The following is a 23,991-nucleotide window of genomic DNA, read 5'->3' as shown; positions in this document are numbered from 1 at the left end:
CTGCCTCTGCCTAGCCAGCACCAGGCCCTGAGTTCAAATCCTAGCACTGCTCCCCTCCAAAAAAAAAAAGAAGCAAAACAAAGTTGTGTCTGGGTGACATTCAGTCGTCATCGGTTCCCCAGCCTGCAGGCGGGAGATCGTGTACTGCGGGTGTCCCTGGCCTGCGCTGGGCGGGGTCCCCCTGGGGCACGGGGTGGAGGTGGTGGCGGGCCGGGGCGTGGCCGATGGGCGTGGCCAGCGGGGCGGGGCGGGGCCGGGGCGTGGTCGGCCACTTCCCCAGCGGAGCAGAGCGGGGCACAGGCGGCGGGGACCGGGGACCGGGGACCGGGGACCGGGAGGAGGACGGAGACGTCGCGCGCCCCGCAGGCGAGTGGGGACTGCGGGCCGTTGGAGCGGAGCGGGGGGCAGAGCCGGACCCGCGGCGTGCGACGGCCACTCTGCTGCGACGTCCTCTTCACATGGGTAAACTGAGGCCCATCGCGATCTCAGCACCAAGTGGGGTCCCCGCAGTGGCTCGGGGAGGTGGGTGCGTGGTGAGGGCTCTGGGGGTCGGGGAGGGACCGTGGGGGACGGAGCTGGCACTCAGCGACGCTGGGGTCCGAAAGTGGACTCATGTCCTGCTTCCGTCGTCGGAAGCCCTGTGCCCAGAGGAGCGGCCCCAGAGTCCCTGGTGCCACCAGCCCTGTGCAGACGCTGGTGGCCTTGGGGACCCCGAGCAGCCCAGGGACAAGTCATTACTCACGGTGCAGCCTGTGCTTGCTCCAAACAAGGGCTGATTTGGGGACCCAGGAACCCCCACGTCGGCTGTGCGGACTTGAATCCCCACTCCTGCCCCAGCTCCCAGGACAGTCATTTGATTGGGTGGTCAGGGCTCTGGCCTGGGTGGCAGACAGTCCTGGGCCCCTCTGGGCCTCCCTGTAGGAGGGGACATTGGGCTCATGGTCCCCATGTCCTCTCTTTGGCAGGGGAGGTGACCACGAGGGGTGGGTAGCCAAGAAGGGGTGGGCAGCCAAGAAGGGATGGGCAGATGTCCGTTGCACAGGGAGACCTGCTGTGGGGGAGAGGAGGGAGAAAGTAGGGAAAAGAGACCGTGTCCTCTCCCTCCCCCCAGAGGACTGGCTCCTGAAGATCCAGCCTGTGTCCCCTAGCCCACCTCCATGCCCCTAGCACCTTAGATGGCATCGGCAGTGCCAGGAGGTCCCCAGAGAGCTGGTTGAGGAAGCCCAGGCTCCACCCTGATTCCCCTAGAGTCCTGGGGTGCAGGGGTGGGGAGCAGCTTCTTCTTGTCCTTGCAACGTTGGAGCCACGTCCCCCAGCCCCTTTGCTGCAGGCCATTGAGGGTAGACAGGGACAGAGCTCGGGAACTGGACCCGGGCCAGCCCTGGGCTTGTGGCTGTGGAGGAGGGTCTGAGATTCCACCAGGGGGCTACTGGGGAGTCCTGCGGGGGTGGTGTAGATGGTCACCAGCTGCTCGCTTGGAGGTCTGGTCCTCTCATCCACACTGGCCCAATCCTGGGACTCTGTCACAGAGGCCCTGCAGTGGCTCCTGTCACAGGGATAGAAGCAGGGCCAGGCCTGTGCCTCGTAGCAGCCCCAGGAGCTTCCACTTCCCAAAACTACTCCCAGCTCCGGCCATGGGTCTGACTGAAAGAAAGTATCCCCTCCTGTGGTGTCTCCAGGACACTGCCACTTTAGAACATGTGGGCTGTGCGTACAGGAGGATACTTTTAGGAGGTATGTGTGATTCAGTCTGTAGATGCTTCCACGAGCCAGCTGTGTGACCTTGGGCAAGTCACTTAACCCCTCTGTGCGTTTGCTCCCAAATGACGGTGATTACCCCGGTGGGGCACAGGGATGCTCAGTTACATGATGAGAGTTGCCAGGCAGGATCTGAAGCCCAGCATGACCACTCTGTGACTGTCTGTGGCTGTTGTTCCTCCCCCAGTCCCCAGGGACCCTTCTGTCCCCTCCCACGGACCTATACAGTTCTCCCAACCTCCAGAGCTCCCAGAGGAAGCACCCTGGGGGCTGGCCCAGGCCCAGTCTACTGCAGCTGTGGCAGAGGCCTCAGAAGCCCCAGAGAGATGGCCAGAAGCCAGAGTATGCCCTGTGCTGGGGGCCAGGCCCTCAGGTTGTCCCCTAAGTCCCTGCCTGCCCTGCCCCACAGTTCCCAGGTGGGGGGACATGAGTGAGGGTGGGCAGAGATGTACACAAAATGCCAGTGGGCTGGACTAGAGCCTGGGTTACTCAGCCGTTTACTTGGTGGCTGGTCCTGGCTCAGCTCTGCAGCCACAGCCCCTGCCCACTGTCCCTTGCTACACCCCTGTTGGAATAGAGGAAGACGAAGTGGCCTTTCCCCTTTCAGTGGACATCGTCTTCCTGTGCGACCATGCCTTGTGCATTCTGTAGTGCCATCGTTGTCATCCTTAGTAGGCTGGTTGTTGTGGGGTTTTTTTTGTTTGTTTTTTTTTCAGTTTACACTTTACTCATTTTCCGAACTAAATCCAGAAAACGGGTAGAAGAAGGGTTTTTTTGGTGGTGGTGGTACTGGGATTTGAACTCAGGGCTTCATCCTTGCTAAGCAGGCTCTCTACCACTTGAGCCACTCCTCCAGCACCTCCCTCTCAGAAAGGTTGGTTAAGTTGAGATGCATGGCGGTTGTTCAGAAGGAAGTGAAGTAAAAAAGTGAATTGATTTAAAGAAAAAGATGGTATGGGTAACGCCCAGGAGGATCCCCAAGGTGGGTTTGTGCGCAGTTTCAGAGCCCAGGAGGGAGCATGCAGCATGGTGGAAGAGCCAGAGGCCGAGTTCTGCTGGGCTCCACCTTAGCTCTGTCCATGTGTCCATGCTGACATTCTGCAAGCATTAATGTGCTAAGCTCGTTAGGTGCTGGCCTGGCACGGTGGCCTTTTAGGAAGTGTCATGATGGAGATGGGAAGCACAGTAGGAGAGGGGCTGCCATGTATGATAAGGCAGTGAGCTGTGACGTTTGAACTGGGTTTTGAAGCATGAGTAGGAGTTAGACAGGAGGGACAGGAGTTAGACAGAGGGAACAAGAGGAGCAAAGGTACAGAGGCATGAGGACTTGGCTGGGGCCACAGTAGAACGTGGAAAGAAGAGAGGCCAGAGGGTCAGGTTCACGGGTCTGGTCTTGAGGCCCAAGCCAGAGCACTGAGGTTTCATTGCTGCCGGGGTTTGAGTGGGAGAATCTCACCCACCCGCCCGGGAGGCTCCCTCTGCTGGTGAAGTGGGGTGACCGGAATGCAGCACTGCCTGATGGGGGTGAGATGGCCAGGCTTGGGTGGAGGCAGAGGCTGGAGGAGGGTCCTTTGGAGTGTCCCAGGAGGTGGGGGCTGCAGAGTTGGCCCCGTGCACCCCAGCCTGGGCTGGCATGGTGCCCACAGCACAGGGACCTCTCTCTAAGGCCAGCTTGGGGGCTGCTTGCTGCAATCAGAATATGGGGGCCCTTTGTGAAGGAGCGAAGACTCCAGCCAGCTGGGCCCATGATGTGTGTCCAAAGCAAACAGGAAGAGACCACAGTGGGCCAGGCAGGGCCTCGTTCTTTGTTTGGGGAAGGGATTAGGTCAAGTGCACTTTCTGCTGCAGAGGTGGGAGAGGCCTGAAGGCAAAGGCCTCTTTGGTGACTGGGTGTGTGACATGAGGTACAGCGGTGTGTGGCCCCTTGGGTCCAGCCTGCAGGGCACTATCAGATGGCCCCTTGGCAAATTCTGTCCTGGTGAAGGAGACTGGGAGTGTAGACACATGGGCCTCAGGAACTACCATTCCTCTGTCTCTGTAACCACGCCAATCTGTAGCCTTCCCCAGCCACAGCTTGGCCATCAGCCTGGCCCATGGGAGCAGCAGCTGGTCATAGCAGCGGGAAGTCCACAGGGGCCCAAACCAAGGCCCCAGGGGCTGGACTTTAGAGAGTGGGGTAGGGATTGCTGAGGCTCAGAGCTCCTTCCATCAGAAAGGCAGACGCTCCGGGCTCCCCCAAAGACCCTGCACTCTGGCCCAATGAGGGCAGTCGTCACTCCCTCTTTATGCCTGGGTGAGTTCATCTTTGTCCATCCTACCTGTCCACACTTTGTTTAACACACCCTCCTGCAGGCTCAGGTGGCCAGAGGTGGCAGGTAAAATGATTCAGTGTGTGGTGAGCTGCAGCTGGGGCAGAGGCAGGGTATCCATTTATGAGGCAGAGCCCACAGAAGGATCATGGTGAGATGGGGGTGCTTTGGATGTGGGGTTGAGGGTCAGCTGAGAGCTGCACCTGTAGGCTGTCTTGGAAAGGCTTTTTTTTTTTTTTTTTTTGCCGTACTGGGGTTTGAACTCAGGGCTTCACCATGGCCAAGGGCTTCTACATTTCCAAGTCCCTGGGCATCCTGGGCCTCCTCCTGGCTGTAACAGCCTTATGCACCATCGTCGCTCTGTCAGTGGTGTATGCCCAGGAGAAGAACAAGAACGCTGAGAACTCGTCCACAGCCCCCGGGCAGGCGCTCTACCACTTGAGCCATGTCCCAAGCCCTTTTTGCTCTGGTTATTTTGGAAATGGGGGTCTTGCTTTTTGCCCAAGTCAGATCCTCCTATTTTAAGCTTCCCACTATCACTGGGATGACAGGTGTGTGCACTACCGCTCCTGGCTATTGGTTGAGATGGGGTCTCCCAAACTCCCTTACCCAGGTTTTCTTCGAACAGCAATCCTCCCGATCTCAGCCTCCCAACTAGCTAATTACAGGCGTGAGCCGCCTTCTGGGCACCCTGCTTGGTAGGGCATATTTTATCCAGTACATACAGTAACTAACGTCTTCCTTTCCACCCAGGATAGAAAAAGAGGCAGTGCTGTGTGCACACAACCTAAGAGGTAGGGAATGGTTGTAAGGTTCTACTATGGGCTGTCTCAGATGTCTTCTCACTAAATCTGCTAAACAAACCTTTTATTTATTTATGAGGGGAGAGGTTCAGAAAGGTTGGAGGAAGGTATCCACCAACCTCTTCACATAAAAAACCAACCAACCAACCAAACAAACAAAAAACCCAAAGGCAAAACAACTTTACTCAGGGAGCTGATTCAGTGTTTGGCCAGAGGGAAACCTGGAAGGACTCCCTGCTACCGAAGAAAACAAAAGAGCCCATGGACCTTGTCTCAAAGGATCCCCTGGTTCCCTTCCAGGATCCAACCAAAAGGGTGATCACTGAGCTGAGAATCGCCTCCCCTCTGCTCTGTGCATGTCCTCCCTGGGAAGTCCTTTCCTGAGTCTAACCTCGAGTCTCCTGCTGCTGTTCTTGCCATGTCTATTTGCAGGTAGATCAGTGTGGTGAGTTGACCACTCCTTCTGCCTGCGGGGCCTGCATCCTGCATCCTGCTGCTCAGCCCTCCCTTGGGCCTGGCTCCCAGGTGCCTGCAGCCTGTAACTGGACACTGTTGCTCCCAGCAGGCACCGTTGAGCCAGCCCCGCACACCATTCCTGATCTCCTCTCTGGAGCCGGGCAGAGTGCGCCCCTGTGCAGGCCAGTGACCTTTGCCTATCAGAGCTCTGGTTAATTTTTGCCCAGTCTAAGGGTGCTGGGACTCCACCCGCCCTGGGATATAAGTTTGGCCCAAGGCTGCTTCGGTCTCTGCCTGGCCTGAGCTGCCCAGAGCTCCCTACTCACCTTCACCATGGCCAAGGGCTTCTACATTTCCAAGTCCCTGGGCATCCTGGGCCTCCTCCTGGCTGTAGCAGCCTTATGCACCATCGTCGCTCTGTCTGTGGTGTATGCCCAGGAGAAGAACAAGAACGCTGAGAACTCGTCCACAGCCCCCGGGATCTCTGCCACCACACCCGCCACCGTGGCCACCACCGTGGATACCACCGTGGATGAAACCAAAGCGTGGAACCAGTACCGCCTGCCCAAGTCTCTGATACCTGAGTCCTACAATGTGATTCTGAGGCCCTTCCTCTCCCCCGACGTCACGGGCCTGTACATTTTCACGGGCTCCAGCACCGTCCGATTCACCTGCAAGGAAGCCACCAATGTCATCCTAATCCACAGCAAAAAGCTCAACTACACGCTCAAGGAGTCGGGGCACATGGTGGCCCTGCAGTCCCTGGGTGGCTCCCCGCCCCCTGTCATCGTCAAGACCGAGCTGGTGGAGCGCACTGAGTACCTGGTGGTGCACCTGCAGGACTACCTGGTGGTCGACCAGCAGTACGAGATGGACAGTGAGTTCCAGGGGGAGCTGGCCGACGACCTGGCGGGCTTCTACCGCAGCGAGTACGTGGACGGCGGTGTCAAGAAGTAAGTCGATGGGGGGTGGGGGCTGAGGCTGAGGCAGAGCTGGTGGGGGGGGTGCCGTGGAAGGGTTTGGGTTCTTGGAGTCCTTGCTGGTCCACCATCCATCCACAGCTGCTGGGAGCAGATGGCAATGTAACAGACCTGGAAGACTTGCGGGCCCCACATCTGGAAGTCAGGGATGAGCAGCGGAGGGGACAAGAGCAGACGGGAGGACAGAGGCTCAGGGAGACTTACCCAAATTCCCCCAGCTGATCGATACAGGGTGGAGCTGGCCAGGACTTAGACCGAAGCCAGAAGCCCTGATCTTTTGTGGGCAGCTCAGGGGTGTTGAGGCTGCCCCCTCACTCCCTCTGCACACTGAAAGCCTAGCTCCGCCCCAGCCCTTCCTCTAACACCTTGGTTTGGGCAGAGTGGTGGCCACGACCCAGATGCAGGCTGCAGATGCCCGGAAATCTTTCCCCTGCTTCGACGAGCCGGCCATGAAGGCCACTTTTAACGTCACCATCATCCACCACAAGAACTACACCGTCCTGTCTAACATGCTTCCCAGAGGTGAGTGGCGCTGCCCTGGGGCCACACCGCCTGGGTAAGCAGGTGCCTTGGGGCTGGGGACAGGGCCACCCATATGCATGTTTGCCCCCTGCCCAGGCCCCAGCACTTCCTACGACTCTGACTGGAACATCACGGAGTTCCACACCACGCCCAGGATGTCCACGTATCTGTTGGCCTACATCGTCAGCGAGTTCGAGAAAGTGGAGTCAGTGTCCTCCAGTGGTGTCTCGGTATGAAGTGGGGCCCAGGTGTCCTTTGCCCGCCCAGTCCTGGCTGGAGAGAGATTCCTGGGTCTTTCTTCCTGTGCCAGCCTTGGAATAACATGTTAGGCCACCGTTTGGTCCCTGCTCTGAGTGGTCCCAGGCAAGTGTCTTAAGCACTTGGAACCTCTGTCTCTGTGTTTGAGAAACTGAAATAGTGACTCCTTTTCATAAAGGAAGTTCCTGACCCACAGGTGCTACCCAGATGGTGACTTTGGCTGTTATTATTCCCCAAGCACCTAGGCTAGGAACCAAGGCCCCTCAGAGCCCCCCGACTAGCTCCTCTACAAACCAGGCCTCGTTTGTTTGGCCCATCAGGGTCCCCCAGCCCATTAGGCCCTGGGACATGGCTTACCTGTCCCGGGTCCCGGCCCTGACTGCTTCCACCCACTCTGCAGATCAGAATCTGGGCTCGGCCCAGTGCCATTGCCGAAGGCCATGGTGATTATGCCCTGAATGTGACAGGCCCCATCCTAAGCTTCTTTGCTACGCACTATGACACACCCTACCCGCTGAATAAGTCTGGTGAGTGAGGGGCCTAAGGCGGGAGGCAGCTGGGGGGCTCCACATCTGAGGCGTCCTGCTAACGTCTCCTATGGCCTCCGCAGACCAGATTGGCCTACCCGACTTCAACGCCGGTGCCATGGAGAACTGGGGGCTGGTGACATACCGTGAGAACTCCCTGCTCTTCGACCCACAGTCCTCCTCCATTGGCAACAAGGAGCGGGTGGTCACTGTGATTGCTCACGAGCTAGCCCACCAGGTAGCCCTGCCCCGGGGAGTGCAGACAAGGAACCAGGGGTCCTGGGGACAGAGGGCACAAGGCCTGGCTGTACCCTGAGGAGTGGAGAAGGGGGGAGGGGGCCACCTAGCAGGACAGCCCGAAGGAACCGGCCCGATGTCCAAGTCCCTGGCCTGTGCCTAGCAGGCAGCCAGCCATGGCAGTGTGTTGTTAGTGACCGTGGGGCTGGCATGGTTTGCCCGGCTGACCTGCTTCCTCCACAGTGGTTCGGCAACCTGGTGACCGTGGAGTGGTGGAATGACCTGTGGCTGAATGAGGGCTTTGCCTCCTACGTAGAGTATCTGGGTGCTGACTACGCAGAGCCCACCTGGAACCTGGTGAGTCCCAGCCGGGGTCGGGGGGCACCTGGGTCACATCGTCCCAGGCCAGAATCCTGATGGCTGTTGGGGATTTGCAGAAAGACCTCATAGTGCTGAATGACGTGTACCATGTGATGTCCATGGATGCGTTGGTCTCCTCCCACCCGCTGTCCACCCCCGCCGAGGAGATCAACACGCCGTCCCAGATCAGTGAGCTGTTTGATACCATCAGTTACAGCAAGGTGCTGCCCAGCCTCCCTGCAGGTCCTGAGAGAGGGGTGGGGCACGGGAGGGAGCTGGGAACTCACCTGCGGGGGGCCTCGCCACAGCTGGGGCTCTGGGGACACCTCGCCACCCACAGTGACACTGGGTCCTGGTAGCCATGCAGCCTTCTGAGCCACTCTCACCCCCACCCCAGGGTGCGTCGGTTCTCAGGATGCTCTCCAGCTTCCTGACTGAGGATGTGTTCAAGAAGGGCCTGGCCGTGAGTACAGCACCCCTGGCCAACCTGGGTGGGTTTCCTTCAGCCCCACCCCGTCCCCAGCCTTGCCCTGTGCAGCAGGGGATCCTGGGGGCACCGGCCAGGCCCTCACCGCAACTTGTCTCTCCACAGTCCTACCTCCAAGCCTTTGAGTACCAGAACACTGTCTACCTGGACCTGTGGGAGCACCTGCAGCAGGTGGGTGACAGTGAGGCTCCTCGAAGCCTTTCTGTCAGGATCCTGTCATGCCCCAAGTCCCTGGGGAAAGTACACGTGTGACAGAATGTGCCCAACTTCCTTACCGCCAGCCCAGGCAGGTCACTGGGAGCCTTAGTTTCTCATCTGTAAAATGGGAAACTTGACGGTGCTGGGGGACCGTGGGCAAGGCCCCTGGCCTGCAGCGGCTTCCAGCTCCACCATCAGCTCCATGGTGGGAGCTGTGGCATCTCTTTGTCTCAGTGGGGAGGACAGGGTCTGAGAGGGCTCTGAGTGTGAGCCCTCCTCCCCCAGGGACTTTGGAGCCAGTCATTCAACTAAGTTGGCACTCCCAAATGCCCTGTGCCCCTCGGCCCCTCCCGGGTACATCTTTGCACACTCCAGCACCTAGGCACAAACTCTGATCCTCCATCCTGCTCCACCCTGCATTCCTGCACCCCACCGCCTTCCCCAGAGGCCACTGCTTCCCGCCAGGCCCCTCCCGGGGCTAGAGTCCACGCTGTTCATCGGCCTCCTCTCCCATCATTTCCTCCCCTCACCGCTGCCCCTACCCTCCCCTGCAGCCCTCGCCCACCACCAGCCTCCTCTGCCCAGGACCTGGCCACTCCCCAGAACAAGAACCCCTGCCTCCACCTTCCCATTCAGTGTCCCCTGACCCCCCCCCCCCACTGTTGCTGCTGTCATTTTGGGCCCTGTGACCAATCGGCAAGGGCACATCCAGGGTCTTGTCACAGAGTCACAGCTGGGTGTGCTCCAGTTCCCTCTGGCTCAGTCTGCAGACTCATGGAAACAGGCCCCAGCCTGGTCTACCTCCCCCACCGCCAGACTGCCAGACTCAGCTGACTCTGCTGGATGAGATGGTCACGTCCCCAAATGTCTTCCTGGCCTTCAGCCAAGCCAGCCCCTCACTCCCTCCCTGCACTCCCGACCCCCTCACCCCCTCCTGCATCCAGCACCCCTCTTCCCTCAGCACTCCCTCTGAAGGGTCTCCTGCCCTGTTCTCAGGTGCTTTGTGTTTTCAGTTTATTAGCTGAATTTGTTGCCTTATTTTTGTTTGGTTGGCTTGATTATTTTTTTGATGTTTGAGACAGGGTCTCACTATATAGCCAGGCTGGACTTGTGATCCTCCTGCCTCAGCCTCCCAAGTGCTGGGATTATAGACATGCACCACCATACCCTACAAGTTGTTGGCTTTTTGTTGTGATTGCAAAAGCAATGCCTACACGTTTGAAAATCATGAAAAGAGATTCAAGGAGAAAATAACAACACTCTAATCCCCATTCCCTCCTTTGTTGGTACATGCCCTTTGTACACCTCTATGACCTTGTCCTCGTCCAGCCTGTGACATCCATCGTGGGGTGCTGGTTCCCCCCCCCTCCCCCGTCTCCTCCTCCTCCGCGTCCCCATTTTGTTCAGAAGGACATGGAGACACCTCTCTGACACACACGCACCCCAGTGTGGGCTGCACAGGTGGATGTGCTTGGTTGATATAGATGAACCAGAGACTGGGAGGTAATTTGGGGTGTCCAGCCCTGGGCAGCTAAGGAAAGGCAAAGCTGAATGGGGAACCCGGCTCCTGTCTCCCACAGAGGTGGCACCATGGGGGAGAGGCTGGAAGCTGCAGGGGCTGCTTGGGCAGATGGGACAGGACGATGGCTGTCCACTGACGGTCACATCATCTTCCTGTGCCCACAGGCTGTGAACGATTCAGGAATTGTACTTCCCTGCCCTGTGCGTGACATCATGGACCGCTGGATTCTGCAGATGGGCTTCCCGGTCATCACCGTGGACACTGATTCAGGGAGAATCTCCCAGGAGCACTTCCTTTTGGACAGCGAGGCCAATGTCACCCGGCCCTCAGAGTTTGGGTGAGCATTGGGCTCACTGAGGCCCAGGTCCCAGGGAAGAGGGAGTCAGGCCGGGTGGAGGGCATCCTTGTGGGCTCCTGGCTGTAGCAAGACCTGGCCTACTGTAGTCCCCCTGGATGTGGACGACCTCTCTGCCCAGGGCCAGGAGCACGGGGATGCTGGTCCCAGAGTGAGGCTGACATCCGGGAGCTCAGGCAGCTTTTCGCTGGTAGGGGCCAGGAGCTTCCGCCTCTTACCCCAGCCTCTGGGGCTCTCATTGTAGCTACCTGTGGATTGTGCCCATCTCGTCTGTCAGAAATGGCATGAAGCAGGACGATTATTGGCTGGAAGGCCAACAGACAGGTTAGCCGGGCCCCCACCCTACTCCTAACTCCTGGGAGTTCTGGGGTTTGGGATGGGGCTTAGTGAAGGTCCCCTTTTTGGTCTTACTTAACAAATGGAGCCTGTTGCTGCTGCCCAGCTGTGTGACATTGAGCAAGTTACCATCCTGCTCTGGTCTCCATTTCCTTGTCTATAAAGTAGACATCCAAAGCAGCATCCATTGGGTTGTGTGAGGATTGAAGGAGAAAATTCACATAAAATGCTTAAAACACTGAGGAAGCCAAGGTCAAGGCCAGTCATTCTGGGCCATGGCCAAGGCTATAGATAAAGGGAAGGTAGAGGAGCTGTTGAAAACATTTCATACAGCACTGTGTGACTGGGGCTGCAGGGGCAGGGACAGGGAATAAGGGAGACTGAATTTGATGGAGAGAGCAGGGAAGTCTTCCTTCAGGAGAGCTGAGTCATAGAGAAATAAGAGTCAGGCAGGCAAGGGAGGCAGAGGGGTCAGTCAGCGGTGGCCTTCTGAGGAGACCCCACACACAGCTCTGGTCCTTCCCCGCAGCCCAGAACGATCTGTTCAAAACGTCAGGGAGTGACTGGCTACTGCTGAACATCAACGTGACAGGCTATTACCAGGTCAACTACGATGAAAACAACTGGAAGAGAATTCAGGATCAGCTGCAGACAGACCTGTCGGTGGGTGTCTGCCACCCCTGTCCCCTGCCCAAAAACGGGCACCAGACTGTAAGGCCTGCCCCCCCCCACCATCAACCTAAGGTCACACACTCTGTTTCCTGTTCTAGGTCATCCCCGTCATCAATAGGGCACAGATTATCAATGATGCCTTCAACCTGGCCAGGTGGGTCCACTCCCCAGCTCAGCACAGAGGTGTCTGATGGACTTGGGGGTGCGGGCTGTGGTTCCTGCTAGGTGCTGGGCAGGAGCTCCCTGCCCATCCTCCCTTAGCCGCCACACGCCCATTTCACAGATGAGGAATGTGACACGCGCAGTTGGAGTACCTTCCTCGAGGTCACACGGTAGCCCATGACAGCCAGACACTGGCCTGTCCAGTTCTGCTGTTCACATCCTGCTTCACGGTTCCCCCAGCTTTCCCAGAGGACTGACTATGCACCAGCCACCATGTTTGGTGCTAAAAAAAAAAAAATCTAAAATGAGCAGGGCGGAAGGACATGGCAGATAGACAAGTATTTACGGAGCACCTATTCTGTTCATGCCAGGGGCTGAGCGCTGACAGGAGCAACGTCACACATAGACACAGACATTTGTGGACCAAATGTGCGTCTGTGGCCTGAGGAGGAGTGGGGAGGGGAGCTCAGCAAGACACAGAGTTAAGAGCAGGAACCTTAGTTGGGTGCCAGTGGCTCACACTTGTAATCCCAGCTACTCAGGAAGCAGAGACCAAGAGGATCACAGTTTGAAGCCAGCCCAGGGAAATAGTTCACCAAAGACCCTATCTGGCAAATACCCAAGATGAGACAGGGCTCGCAGAGTGGCTCAAGAGGGCCTGCCCAGTAAGCACGAGGCCCTGAGTTCAAACTCTAGTACTGCAAAAAAAAAAAAAAAGGGCAGGGACCTTTTGTCTTTTTAAATCTCAGCTCTGTTTGCAATAAACTGTGTGGCCTCAGGCAAGTCAGTTCACTTCTCTGTTGTCTTCATCTATAGAATGGGTTAGTATAAAAGGAAATGTGCCTGACAATGGGTTCGGGCAGGGCTTGGTTTGTGGCACCACCCATGTCATTCCTACCCGGGTGCAAATGCTGGAGCTGGCTTGGTTGGGGCTATGGCTCTGGGAGGAGACAGGGGACCCAGGATTGGGGTGCACCCTTGAGGGCCTGCAGGGATCCCAGCCTGTAGTTTTGTTGTGTGGTTGCTTACTTGGGCTCTTCTGTTTGTCCCCAGTGCTCAAAAGATCCCTGTCACTCTGGCTCTGAACAACACCCTCTTCCTGACCCAAGAGACAGAGTACATGCCCTGGGAGGCTGCCCTGAACAGCCTCAACTACTTCAAGCTCATGTTTGACCGCTCCGAGGTCTATGGCCCCATGAAGGTATGGAGTTGAGGGTCAGGGTTCAAGAACCAGTTCAAAACCAGTGACTGAAATCGCACCACTGGGAGGTTAAGAGAGGTGTGGCTGACCAAGTCCTTCTCCTGGACTAGCTCGAGGAAGGGGTGGCAGTGGGAGGGGGATAACAGGAGAAGAGTAGAGGGACACCAAAGGGACACGGAGACTTGCAGCAAAGTTTGCTGGTTTGACACATGGGAAATCCGTGCTTTTGGAAGACATCTTTGTGCTAGGGGACAGAAGGACCTATCTTTTCTCAGCCGTGTGGCCTTGGGCAGCCTTTCTCAGCCTGTCAAGGCCTCTGTAAGAGGGACAGGTCCTTACCTGCCCAGTCTCCCTCCCGGTCTGTGAGGGAGAAACTGGTCTTACCAGGCATGGGTGTGTTTTTAATGCTAAGCACAGTGGCATAGTTGGGGGACAAAAGGAAAATGGAAGTCGTTCAGGATGAAGCTGCATCCATAACAAACACACAGGTACTTAACTGACTATCAGTTGGGGATTGGTTCAGTTGAAGTGGAATATCCATTTGATGGAATGTTACATGGCCATTAGATCATGCTCAAAGTGTTGGGTTTTTTAATTATTAAAAAAGTTTAAATAGGACTGGCAGAAATGGCTTAATTGTTAGAACACCTGCCTAGCAACATGATGTCCTGAGTTCAAACCCCAGAACAGCAAAAAAAAAAAAAAAGTTTAAAAATTATCTATTAACATCCTATTATGTAAATGAAGTATTTTGGTACATGTGAAGTTTTAACTCTTCCCTGCCTTCCTGACTCCTCATGCAGTTAAATTGTAATACTTGGTCGAATGAATACACAGCACTTGCTTTACAGCGATGACGTCTATTCTCTGCTGAGCCACCTGGAGTGCTGTGTTTGTGTTTCCTTTTTGGTCAGCCTTCACAGCGTGGCTTTTTCCTGGAGGCTCCCCTGGAGGTCTCTGTCCACCAGCCTCCCTCCCAGAACTGCCTCTCAGCGCCATGCCAAGAGGCTCCGCCTCCGTCCCACACTTCCTGCTTCCTGAAACCCATGGCTTCTTTCTTGGTTTTCCTCTCTTATCGGGGAGCGCATTTTCCAGGAGTTCTGAGAAAAGGGTTCATGACAGTGGGCTTCCTGAGGTACATTGTCTGAAAGTCTTTATTCTACTCTCACACCGAGGGTTCAAGGTAGAGGTTTCTAGGTTGGAAATTACTTCTCAGATTGCTATGACACCTGTTGACATCAGGCGTCTTGTGTTGTTGCTGGAAAGCCCAGGGCTTTTCTCATTTCCAGTTCTTGGCATGTGACTAGTTTCCCTCTTTCTGAAAGCTTTTGGGCTCTTCTGGAAATCTTGGTGGGCCTTGGATTGGGTCTTTTCTTGACTTTCTATGTGTTTCATTCTGGACATTCACGTCCTTCAGCATCAGAACATTTTTGCATGGCATCGTTGAAGTTCCTTTCTGTTTTCTAGCTATCTCTTGCTTGAATCCCTGATAACCCAGCTGCTTTCTCTTGCCCTGGCCCTGCAGCTCTCAGCTCTTCTGGTTTCCAGCCTGTTGACTTTTGGCTCTGCCCTTTGGGAGGGTCCCCTCTGCTTGTGCATGCCTCCCGGCCTGGACACGTTTTCAAATTCCCAAGCATTCTTTCTGGTTCTAGAGTCTTGCTCAATACTTTCCCTTGGAGGATGTCTATTGCAGGCTTTTTGAAGTTTTCCTTCTCTTCTGTTGTTTCCTCTGAGTTTTGTTTGTTTTGGTCTCCCTTCAAGCTGGAGGCTGGAATTGAAAGTGAAAAACCACCAGAAGCCATGCTGGTGTTGGCAGCATGCATCCTAGAGCTGGAAACTTACAGAGAAGATTGACTGAGCTCAGGGATGACACCAAAAATTGTACTGCTCTCCATATTTGAAAAAAACCAAAGAAGGCTTTGTGGGGAGGTGGAGTTTGTCCTCTGGGAGGGACTCATTTCGGGGTGATCTGGTGACCAAATATTTCTTTACTCCAGATCTTCAAAAATTAAGGACTGGGGGTGTAGCTCAGTGGTAGAGCAAGGCCCAGGGTTCATTCCTGGCACCACAAGAAAAAAATCAGTGACCACTGTATCTGGAGACCCTGAATCTCCAGCTGCTCTGGTCCTCTGTCGAGTGCACACGGGTAGGAAGGAAAGTGACTTCTTTAGACTTTGACCCCATCTCCCTGCTTGCAGCCCTGCCTCACCCCTGCAGAACAGCTCTTTAATTCTGAGCTTTGTCACAGCAAGTCGCCCTTCTGCAGACACTTGATCGCAAATTCGTCCCTCTATATTTACCAGCTGCCAAACTCTGTTAGCGTCATAGCCACCATTGCGCCCCCCCCCCCCCGCGTTATCTTTGGGTTAGGGGGTCAGGTTTTTTTTTTTTGGTGCTGGGGACTGAACCCAGGGCCTCAGATTGCCAGGCGAGTAATTCAAGTACCACTTGAATTATATTCCTTCTCTCTCCGCTTTTTTTGAGACAGGGTCTTGCTAAATGGCACTGGCTGGCCTTGAACTCACTGTGTAGACCAGGCCAGCCTTGGACTTTCTATCCTCCTGCCTCCTCCTGAGTAGCTAGGATTATAGGCATGTCCCACCCTGCCTGGCCAGCGTGTGTGTGTGGGGTTGATTCCTTTTACCTTTGGATGTGATTCAGCTTGGCACAGAAGTCAGTCCGCCACGTGGACCAGAGTTCACAAAGGATTTTAATAACATGGTGTGGAACTGACATTACAAGGTCAGGTAGAAAGAGCAGCGTGCAGAATTGTAGATGCACTAGGTGGAAAAGAAAAGGGGAAGAATAAGAAGGAATAAATTCACCAATTTGGAAACCATAGTTTTCATCATCTTCTGCGTGTTTTTTTTTTTTTTTATCAAGTTGGAACACGCTGTCCTGTGTTTCCTAAATTCCCCACAATAAGCCTGGAATCCTTTTGTTGGCTTTACATTAAGAAATGGTGATGCATGGTGCTGGTGAAGTGTCTCAAGTGGTAGAGCACCTGCCTAGCATGAGGCCCTCAGTTCAAATCCCAGTACCTCAAAAACAAAAGAAAAGAAACAGTGATGCTTAAGCCGGGCACCAGTGGTGCACACCTGTAATCCAGGCTCCTTGGGAGGCTGAGATCAGGAGGATTGAGAATCAAGGCCAACCCCAGGCAAGTAGTTCCCAAGACCCTATCTCCCAAATAACCAGAGCAAAATGGATTGGAGGTGTGGCTGCATGAAGCCCTGAGTTCAAACCCCAGTCCCACCAAAAACAAAACAAAAAGCCGTGATGCTTAGGCAGAGGGTGAGAACTGAAACCTGCACTGGAGCCGGCCCCTTTGGAGGCTCTGGCCTGGGCAAGACCTTGACCTCTTGCTCCTTCCAGCGGCTGTCCACTCCCACAGAGGCTCGTGGGCCCTGGGCAGGTCTGCATGAGTCTTTGAAGCTGTCCCTGTGTTGTTCTTCTCAGAGCTACCTGAGGAAGCAGGTCACGCCCCTCTTCCAGTACTTCAAAAATCTCACCAGCAACTGGACCCAGCGCCCACCGACCCTGATGGAGCAGTGAGTGTGACCTGTGGGGGTCTGGAGTCACGGGTGACCTGGGAAGTGGGGAGCAGCGCCTGGCGGTGTTCTCTGGAGCTCTTGAAGCCTGGCCCAGGGCAGGGCCACTAAGATGAAGGGACATCACCCAGGAGCACAGGGCTCTGTCTTGAGGCTCTGCATGACCTGGGGGCCATCTGTCCTCTTTTTCCTTTTTCTTTTTCTTCTTCCCCCCTCCCTCCCTCCCTCCTTCCCTCCTTCCCTCTCTCCCTTCCTTTCTTTTTGAGACAGAGTCTCATTATACAAACCCAGGCTGGCTTTGAACTCGAAATCATCCTGCTTCAGCCTCTGGGGTGCTGGGATTACAGGCATGCACCACCACGCCTGGCTCCCATCTGGCTTCTTGTTTGTTTATTGATTTTCGTCTCCCATCTGGCTTCTTTATACAAAGACACAAACTGAAACTTTGAGGCCACCTCAGCAGCTCCAGGTCATGTGGCTTCCTGCTGTTGAACTTGGGGCTGAGGCCTGTGGGTCTCTGGACTGTTTTGAATACTAAGGAGGCTCAGAGCAAGGCATGAAGCCAAGGGAGAGAGAGGCCCAAGTTGTTGGACGGGGTCCCTGTCTGGAGCTGTGGCAGGAGTTAAATCTCGGCTGAGTCTGGACCCGGTGTGCTCACTGCGTGTCCCCTGGGGCAGGTACAATGAGATTAATGCCATCAGCACGGCCTGCACCAACGGGCTTGACGAGTGTAAGGAGCTGGTCACCAGGCTTTTCAGCGAGTGGATGAATGACTCCTCTAATAACCCGTGAGTGTCCCCCCGTGTGCCGCCCCCCATTGCCCCTCAGCTTAAGCCGGGAGCCCGAGGCCCTGTCCTCAGCATCCCCTCGTCCCACCCTCGCCGCTGCTGCCTCGCACCTGACCCCTGCCCACCTCCAGGATCCACCCCAACCTGCGGTCCACCGTCTACTGCAACGCCATCGCCGAGGGCGGGGAGGAGGAGTGGGACTTTGCCTGGGAGCAGTTCCGGAGCGCCACCCTGGTAAATGAGGCAGACAAACTCCGAACAGCCCTAGCGTGCAGCAACCAGGTGTGGATTCTGAACAGGTGAGGACCTGGCCAGGGGGGCTGGCAGAGCCCCCCTTCATTGTACCCCACCTGGGTGGCTGGGGTCGTGTCCTCACCCCCATTTTACAGATGAGGCTGCAGAGAAACAAGGCACTGCAGAAAGGCGACAGCTTTAATAAGTGATAGAGCTAAGACTCGAACCCAGGTCCTTGCTTTTTACCTGCTGTGACCTCTTAGCCTTTCCTGAGCCCATTTCCTGCTCTGGCTGGCTGGGCCTGTGTCTTAGGCTATCTGCCCCTCAACCCTCGCATATGTCTCCTTGTGACCCCTGTGTAAGTCACCTGTCATCACCCCAAAGAGCCCCCCAACGTCAAGGCGAGGAGCGGCTGCCCTGCCGGTGCGAGGACTTGAGGCGTGGGTATTCCTTCCCTTATTTGCTCCGTCAGATATTTCCACGTCAGGCACACAGTTGGCATAGCCAGTGACCCTGTGACCTGCTCAGGTGACTCAGCTTCTCGGATCCCAAGGGGTCTGGGAGATGCAGGCAGAGGTGATGTGGGTGTGAGCGAGCAGGTCCCGTGTCACACGGCCACAGCTGGAGTGGTCACTAACCGGCCTCCCGCCCACAGGTACCTGAGCTACACCCTGAACCCCGACCTCATCCGGAAGCAGGACGCCACCAGCACCATCAATAACATTGCTAGCAATGTGGTTGGGCAGACCCTGGTCTGGGACTTCGTCAGAAGCAACTGGAAGAAGCTGTTTGAGGAGTGAGTCTGCAGAGGGGGTCGGGGATTGCAGACCAGGGCTCGGGCCCAGGGGTGCTGTGTGTGCCCTGGGTGCGGGGGGCCACGGGATGGGGGTCCCGGGAAAACCAGCGTGAGGGATGGGCTGTCCATCTCCCCACTTGGAAAGAAAATGTGCCAGGCCGGGTAGAGGAAAGAGGAGGGTGCCAGGGACCTGGGTTCAAGTCCAGTCGTTTCCTCCCCTCCTGCCCGTGTCACCAGGGGTGTTCATTTCAGGTCTCCACTCATCCCTCAGCAAGGGGTTGGGAGGGTCTGTGTGGCCCGCCAGCTCCAGGTCTCACTCTTCACCCTCTCCCCACCCCACAGTTATGGCGGAGGCTCCTTCTCCTTCTCCAACCTCATCCAGGCGGTGACCAGGCGCTTCTCCACCGAGTATGAGCTGCAGCAGGTAAGAGGTCCCAGCTCTGTCCCCTGTCCAGGCACTTCCCAGTCTAAGGTGGCAGCTGCCATTCGCACAGTGTCACCAGGCTGAGGGGCCAGACTCTGTAAGTGTTGGCAATTCCATCCAAAAAGAATGCATCTCGTGTTCTAGAAATTTCCACATTGTAGAGTGGGCGGTTTGCCCCTCCCCCTCCTGATTGAGATTGGAATATTGCACAATGACAGTCAGATAGCTTCTGAGCCAGACCCTGCATGGGGCTGTGATTTTGCAACCTCTGGGTACATGAGGACTTTGCTCCAGCCAGAGGTGAAGGACTGGACCTTCTGTCCGGGGACAGGGTGTGGTCCCCATCCCTGGGGGGCCTGCCCAAGGTAGGGGAGCCCCTCCTCCCCTCCTCTCCCCTCCAGGGTGGGCCACAGACCCAGCTTGGGGCTGAGAGTCTGCGTTTTCCTGGCAGCTGGAGCAGTTCAAGCAGGACAACATAGAGACAGGCTTTGGCTCGGGCACCCGGGCTCTGGAGCAAGCTCTGGAAAAGACCAAAACCAACATCAAGTGGGTGAAAGAAAACAAGGAGTCCGTGTTGAAGTGGTTCACAGAAAACAGCCAGTAGTTCCCAGTCCTTCAAGTCACTGCTCCGTGGATGCCTGTGACTACGAGTCTCAGCAGCCTGTGACAGGGCCTCCATTCTCCGAGCCTCAGACACCAGTGTCTTACCCTCAAGGACAAAGTCTCCAGCCCATGGGGCCCATCTAGGTCCTAATGGCCGGGCTGTCCACACCCCTCCAAGCCCTGTCCTCCGTGCCAACACTGCCCTAGGCCTGGCCTGGTACCTGGCACCCAGGGCCCCGGGGCTGATCTCAGGGAAGCCCAAATTCAGGGCCAGATGAATGGAAGCCCTTGGTGGACAATGGGTGGCCTTGAGGGGACCGCCCTGAACCCTCACCTTCCGATGGGGACCCTGAACCCAAGGAATCCACAGGGCACCAGATCTGTATATTTTTTTTCTAAGAGAAAATGTAAATAAAGAATTTCTACATGAGCTGGGAGACTTCTCTGACTTCAGCTGAAACAGAGTGGCTTAGCACAACATCTGGTGGGGGGGAGGTGGCCACAGGGGTGCAGGGGTCATACTGTGGAGCTGGGACCCCAGAGAGCGAAGTAGAGAGAGGTGCCAGCCCTCCCTGTGCCTGTGCAGTGGTGCCAGCCTGCAGGTTCCTTTCAGCCCCTTCCAGTGGCAGACTCTGGGGGAGCTCTGGGAGGTGGCATCTGGACAGCAGTGGACCCAGTAACTCCCAACGGGGTGGTGAGAGCACAGACCAGGCCCTGCAGTGTGGAGGGAGTGCTTTTCCTGACAGCATCCATCCTAGCTGGAGGCCAGGGAGCAGGGTGCTGGCTGCATCCTCTCCCTGTGCTACAGGGAGCACGCAGGACACCTGTGACAGTGGGGGAAGGGTCAGTGTAGTGGGGGGACAAACCCAGGGGGCCAAGCCATAGCCAAGGGGCTGTCCCGCCCCCTCTGGACACCATGGCGGGTATTTTTACAAATAGGACATTTTCTAGGGTTGGGCTGAGGACTAGAGGCTGGCAAGCCACCAGGTAAGGAGAACGCTTGGCCAGGCTTGGAAAATGGCTATACCCTGCAAGTCACCTGGGGCAGCTGGTGGCCAGTGCTGAAAAGATGCTGTGGCCCCTGGGGACAGAGGGAGCCCAGTTGTAGAGAGCTCACCTCGGCATCAGCCCCACAAGGCCCTGGGAAAGAAGGAGGTACCCAACAGCCACAGGGGTCCTCTGGTCACCAACTGCCACCATAGCCAACGCCTCAGCTGGAACCTTAGAGGCCTGGTTTTAGACGGGAAGCCCGGCTGCAATCCCGACTCTTGAGTCTCAGTCTCCTCGCGGGTACAATGTGCCTGGTGGATGGATTCAGGGAGGTTCACTACTTAGCATGTGGCCTGACACTTAGAGCTCAGTATTGTCACCCTTACCCCATCTCCTGGCCCCAGGCCCCCACCAGCTGTCCTTCACCCTCCTCCCCCAGGTGTGAAGCAGGCGCCAGGCCTCCCCACTCTCTACCTCCATGTGCACATCAAAGGTAGGGCAGGCCCCAGACTAAACCCCAGGCCCCTCCACTCCACACACCAGCCCTTCCTGTCGCCAGTACCCAGCAGCCCTGGCTGGCACTTGACCTTCGGGGCTCCAGCTGGGGGAGGGGCCAACCTCACTGGTTTGGGTGCCTGGTGGGTTCTGTGCTCCAGGGCCGTTGCAGTTGACTGCCAGAGAGCAGAGTCCACCTGGATCCATTTATCCTCTGTGCCTGGCATTGGCTGAGCTGTCTGATGGGCAGTGAGGACAGTCTTTAGCTCAGCTTTTAAAAAATTATCTTATTTATTTATTTTCTGCAGTGCTGGGGATGGAGTCTAGGCTCTTACACGTTAGGTAAGTGTTCTAGCACTGAGCTACACCTCCAGCCCTATGTTAGTTTTACAGATAAGGAAACTGAGTCATGGGAGCTTAAGTCACAGCTCAGTGGCTGGAACTGGATTCTAATCCTACCCATAAGCAGAATCCCACCCTTTACCTGGAGCTGGGACAGGGACTGTGACATCCACACTGAGTGCACATGTCACCTGTCAGCTTGCAATTCTGGCTTCATAAGGTCCGGAAAGTTCTGCCTGCAGAAGCTTGGTCAAGGTCACAGAGTGGAAGTTACCTAGAACTGGTCACCAGAGTTTTAGGCAGCAGCCCAGGCTCTGGGAGTCTCAGTACACCACCAGTCCCAACACGCCAATTAAAGGGACAGTAGTGGGGCCAGGCAGAGAAAGAATCCATGTGGCCACATCAGGAAGCGTAGATAATGGGGTTCAGTGACCCCCAGGTCTGTCTTGAGGGGCTAACAGGAATGCTGAGATTTTATAGAAAAGAGGGACCAAGGAGAGTGTGAACGTCTAGCCGACAGAGCAGGCAGCCTTGGGCAGCCAGCGGTCTGATTCTGGTTCTCCAGGGTTCCTGAGAAGATCTTATGGCTGTCATCACTTGAGGGGAGCAAGCTGGTCCCCAAGGGATAATTACTCCTGCTCGAGGATGGCAGCCTCACCATCCTGGGTCATTGCCTTCATTTGGGGGCGGCTCTCATCTTTGCTGGGGGGGGGGTAGTTTTGGTCCTTTGTTATAAAGATGTTATCAGTCATTCCTGTCCTTTCTAGAATCCAAGATAACTGCAGGAGAGAGTGACTAAGGAGGGAAAGTTAAGGAGGCAAAAAACAGAGCCAGAAGGGCTGGTGGAGAGGCTCAGGTGGTAGAATATCTGCCCAGCAAGCATGAGGCCCTGAGTTCAAATCTCAGTACCACCAAAATGTTAAAATTAAAAAAAACAACAACAGAGCCAGAGAGGGATAAAATGGAGTTAGGTAGGCCAGTGACCAGAGCCCTCCTTCAAATTTGAGCTGCCAACTACGGGTTCAGCTCTGCCTGTCAGTCGTGGACCCGTCGGCACTGCTGAAGATGGAAGGTATGGCAGATGGGCAGCAGGTGGCTCCTCAACCCTGGCTCCAGAAACTGAGGGCTCAGCCTAGATGAGATGGTCGTGGTCCTAAGCCAAGCATTTCACTGCTCCAGGCCCCAGCTGCCAGCCTGGAAGGCCTGGGGGAGGTACTTAGCCAGCGTCTCCTTGGGATGGTGCCTAGGGTCCCCAGGAAGGTGAGCCACCGGACATCCCAGGCAGGGCGCCAGCATCAGCCTCTCTCTCTCTTCTGCTGGCACAGACCAAAGAGGTGCAGCCCAGGACAGCCTGCCACAGACAGAGCCATGCACAGGTGACAGGTTTCGTTCGTGAGAGGCAGGGCTGAGCCTTCCCTGCTGCAGTGGAGCAGACCACAGGGGTAGGAGTTACCCTGAGCTGCCCTGGGCCTCTAGAGGCCAGAATGTCTTGTCTCCCACAAAATTCCATCCTATATAGTTCCCGCTGGGGTGGAGTCTGGGGGTGGGGCTCTTGCTTTTGCCTTCCTGGGCCTTAGAGGCACATGTGGAGGGAGCTGGGGACCCAGGTTGCCAAATTCCAGAAGATTCTTATATCCAGCTGCAGACCTACCCAAGCCCTGTGGAAAGACAAAGGGATGGGGGTGGGGGGCTCTCCAGGCAAAGTCCCTCCCTTGCCCTACAAGGAGCCCCCAGAAGGAGGCAGGCCGTGGTCTAGTGCTGCCTTTGGCACAGAGGACATGACACTGGAGCCGAGATCCTTCTTGGGAAGGAGAGAGCCCTGGATGTGATACCCAAACCTCACTGGGACCACGGGAAGTTGCTCTCTTCCTGGGCCTCAGTTTCCTCAGCTGTGAAATGGAATGAAGATAATTCATTGCTCCCACACCTTGCCAGGCCTCAGAGTCTCCTGGAAAGGACCTGGGGATCAGGGACGCTGTCATACTCTGAGAGGGACACTGAGCCCAGACGGTTCAACGCGCAGCTAGGTTTGGGAACCAGTGGGCTAGGTCATCTAGTCAGCTTGCGTTTTACTGACCATTTATCATGAGCATAAGGACCCTGAGGGGCAGGTAGGTTCTGTTGTCACCCCTTTCAAGATTGGAGAAGCAGGCTCAGGGCGAGTCCAAAGCTCACACCCGGTCACACCTCGAGGAAGAATGGGTGCTGAGGTCCAAGGCCTGTCTGTGCCCTGACAGGGTTTCTCTGTCCTTTCCAGGATGACTGGCAGTCCCTAGGGACAGTAGGGCCCTGAGCTGGGGACCAGATCAACTGTAGGAGGATAGAGGAAGAAGGCCCCACAGTCTGTTCCTATTTATTTATTTATTTTCTTTTTTTTTGTTTTCATTTTTTTTTTCGTGTTCCTCTTTTAGTAGATGTGAAAACTGAGGCTCAGAGGGAAAGTGACTTGCCTGATGTTACAAGGCAATGCAGTGCCACACAGGACCAGGTGGGAGGCTCTGTGAAGGACCAAGAGTTCAACCTGGGCTGTTATGGTGGCCTCTGGGCCTGGCTCCTGTTCTATGAAGCGGCCACAGGGCCCAAGAGCCCCTCTGACCATCTTAGCCTGACTCCCAGCCTCCACTG

General features: G+C 56.0%; 1 protein-coding gene across 2 annotated transcripts; it reads left to right on the top strand.

Annotated features, from left to right (window-relative positions):
- The first annotated feature begins 270 nt into the window (after nt 1-270).
- Nucleotides 271-19,969, top strand: Anpep (alanyl aminopeptidase, membrane). 2 transcript variants are annotated; one of them, XM_020181178.2, is made up of 21 exons: nt 271-366; nt 5,303-6,279; nt 6,686-6,828; nt 6,925-7,058; nt 7,487-7,613; nt 7,697-7,851; nt 8,094-8,207; nt 8,288-8,431; nt 8,608-8,673; nt 8,803-8,868; nt 10,582-10,754; nt 11,017-11,096; nt 11,638-11,771; nt 11,879-11,934; nt 12,996-13,143; nt 16,603-16,694; nt 17,372-17,482; nt 17,614-17,781; nt 18,372-18,512; nt 18,855-18,936; nt 19,388-19,969. In XM_020181178.2, exons 2-21 carry the CDS (start codon nt 5,660-5,662, stop codon nt 19,538-19,540), a joined length of 2,907 nt encoding a protein of 968 aa, XP_020036767.2. In that variant the 5' UTR covers nt 271-366; nt 5,303-5,659; the 3' UTR covers nt 19,541-19,969. The 2 variants fall into 2 exon arrangements, with proteins under 2 accessions (XP_020036767.2, XP_073918143.1); XM_074062042.1 differs by lacking the exon at nt 271-366 and adding an exon at nt 440-462.
- The last annotated feature ends 4,022 nt before the right edge of the window (nt 19,970-23,991 follow it).

Source organism: Castor canadensis, chromosome 19, assembly GCF_047511655.1.
Source record: "Castor canadensis chromosome 19, mCasCan1.hap1v2, whole genome shotgun sequence".
In the NCBI taxonomy this organism is placed as follows: Eukaryota; Metazoa; Chordata; class Mammalia; order Rodentia; family Castoridae; genus Castor; species Castor canadensis.
Note: the sequence above shows the minus strand (reverse complement) of the source record. Positions and strands in the feature narration are given on the sequence as shown.

Bases quoted from the DNA above. Each gene is read 5' to 3' on its own strand.
- Anpep (XM_020181178.2), top strand. From the start codon at position 5,660: ATGGCCAAGGGCTTCTACATTTCCAAGTCCCTGGGCATCCTGGGCCTC. The intron at 8,432-8,607 runs GTGCTGCCCAGC...CCCCCACCCCAG, and splicing joins ATACCATCAGTTACAGCAAG to GGTGCGTCGGTTCTCAGGAT. The intron at 18,513-18,854 runs GTGAGTCTGCAG...CCCACCCCACAG, and splicing joins TGGAAGAAGCTGTTTGAGGA to TTATGGCGGAGGCTCCTTCT.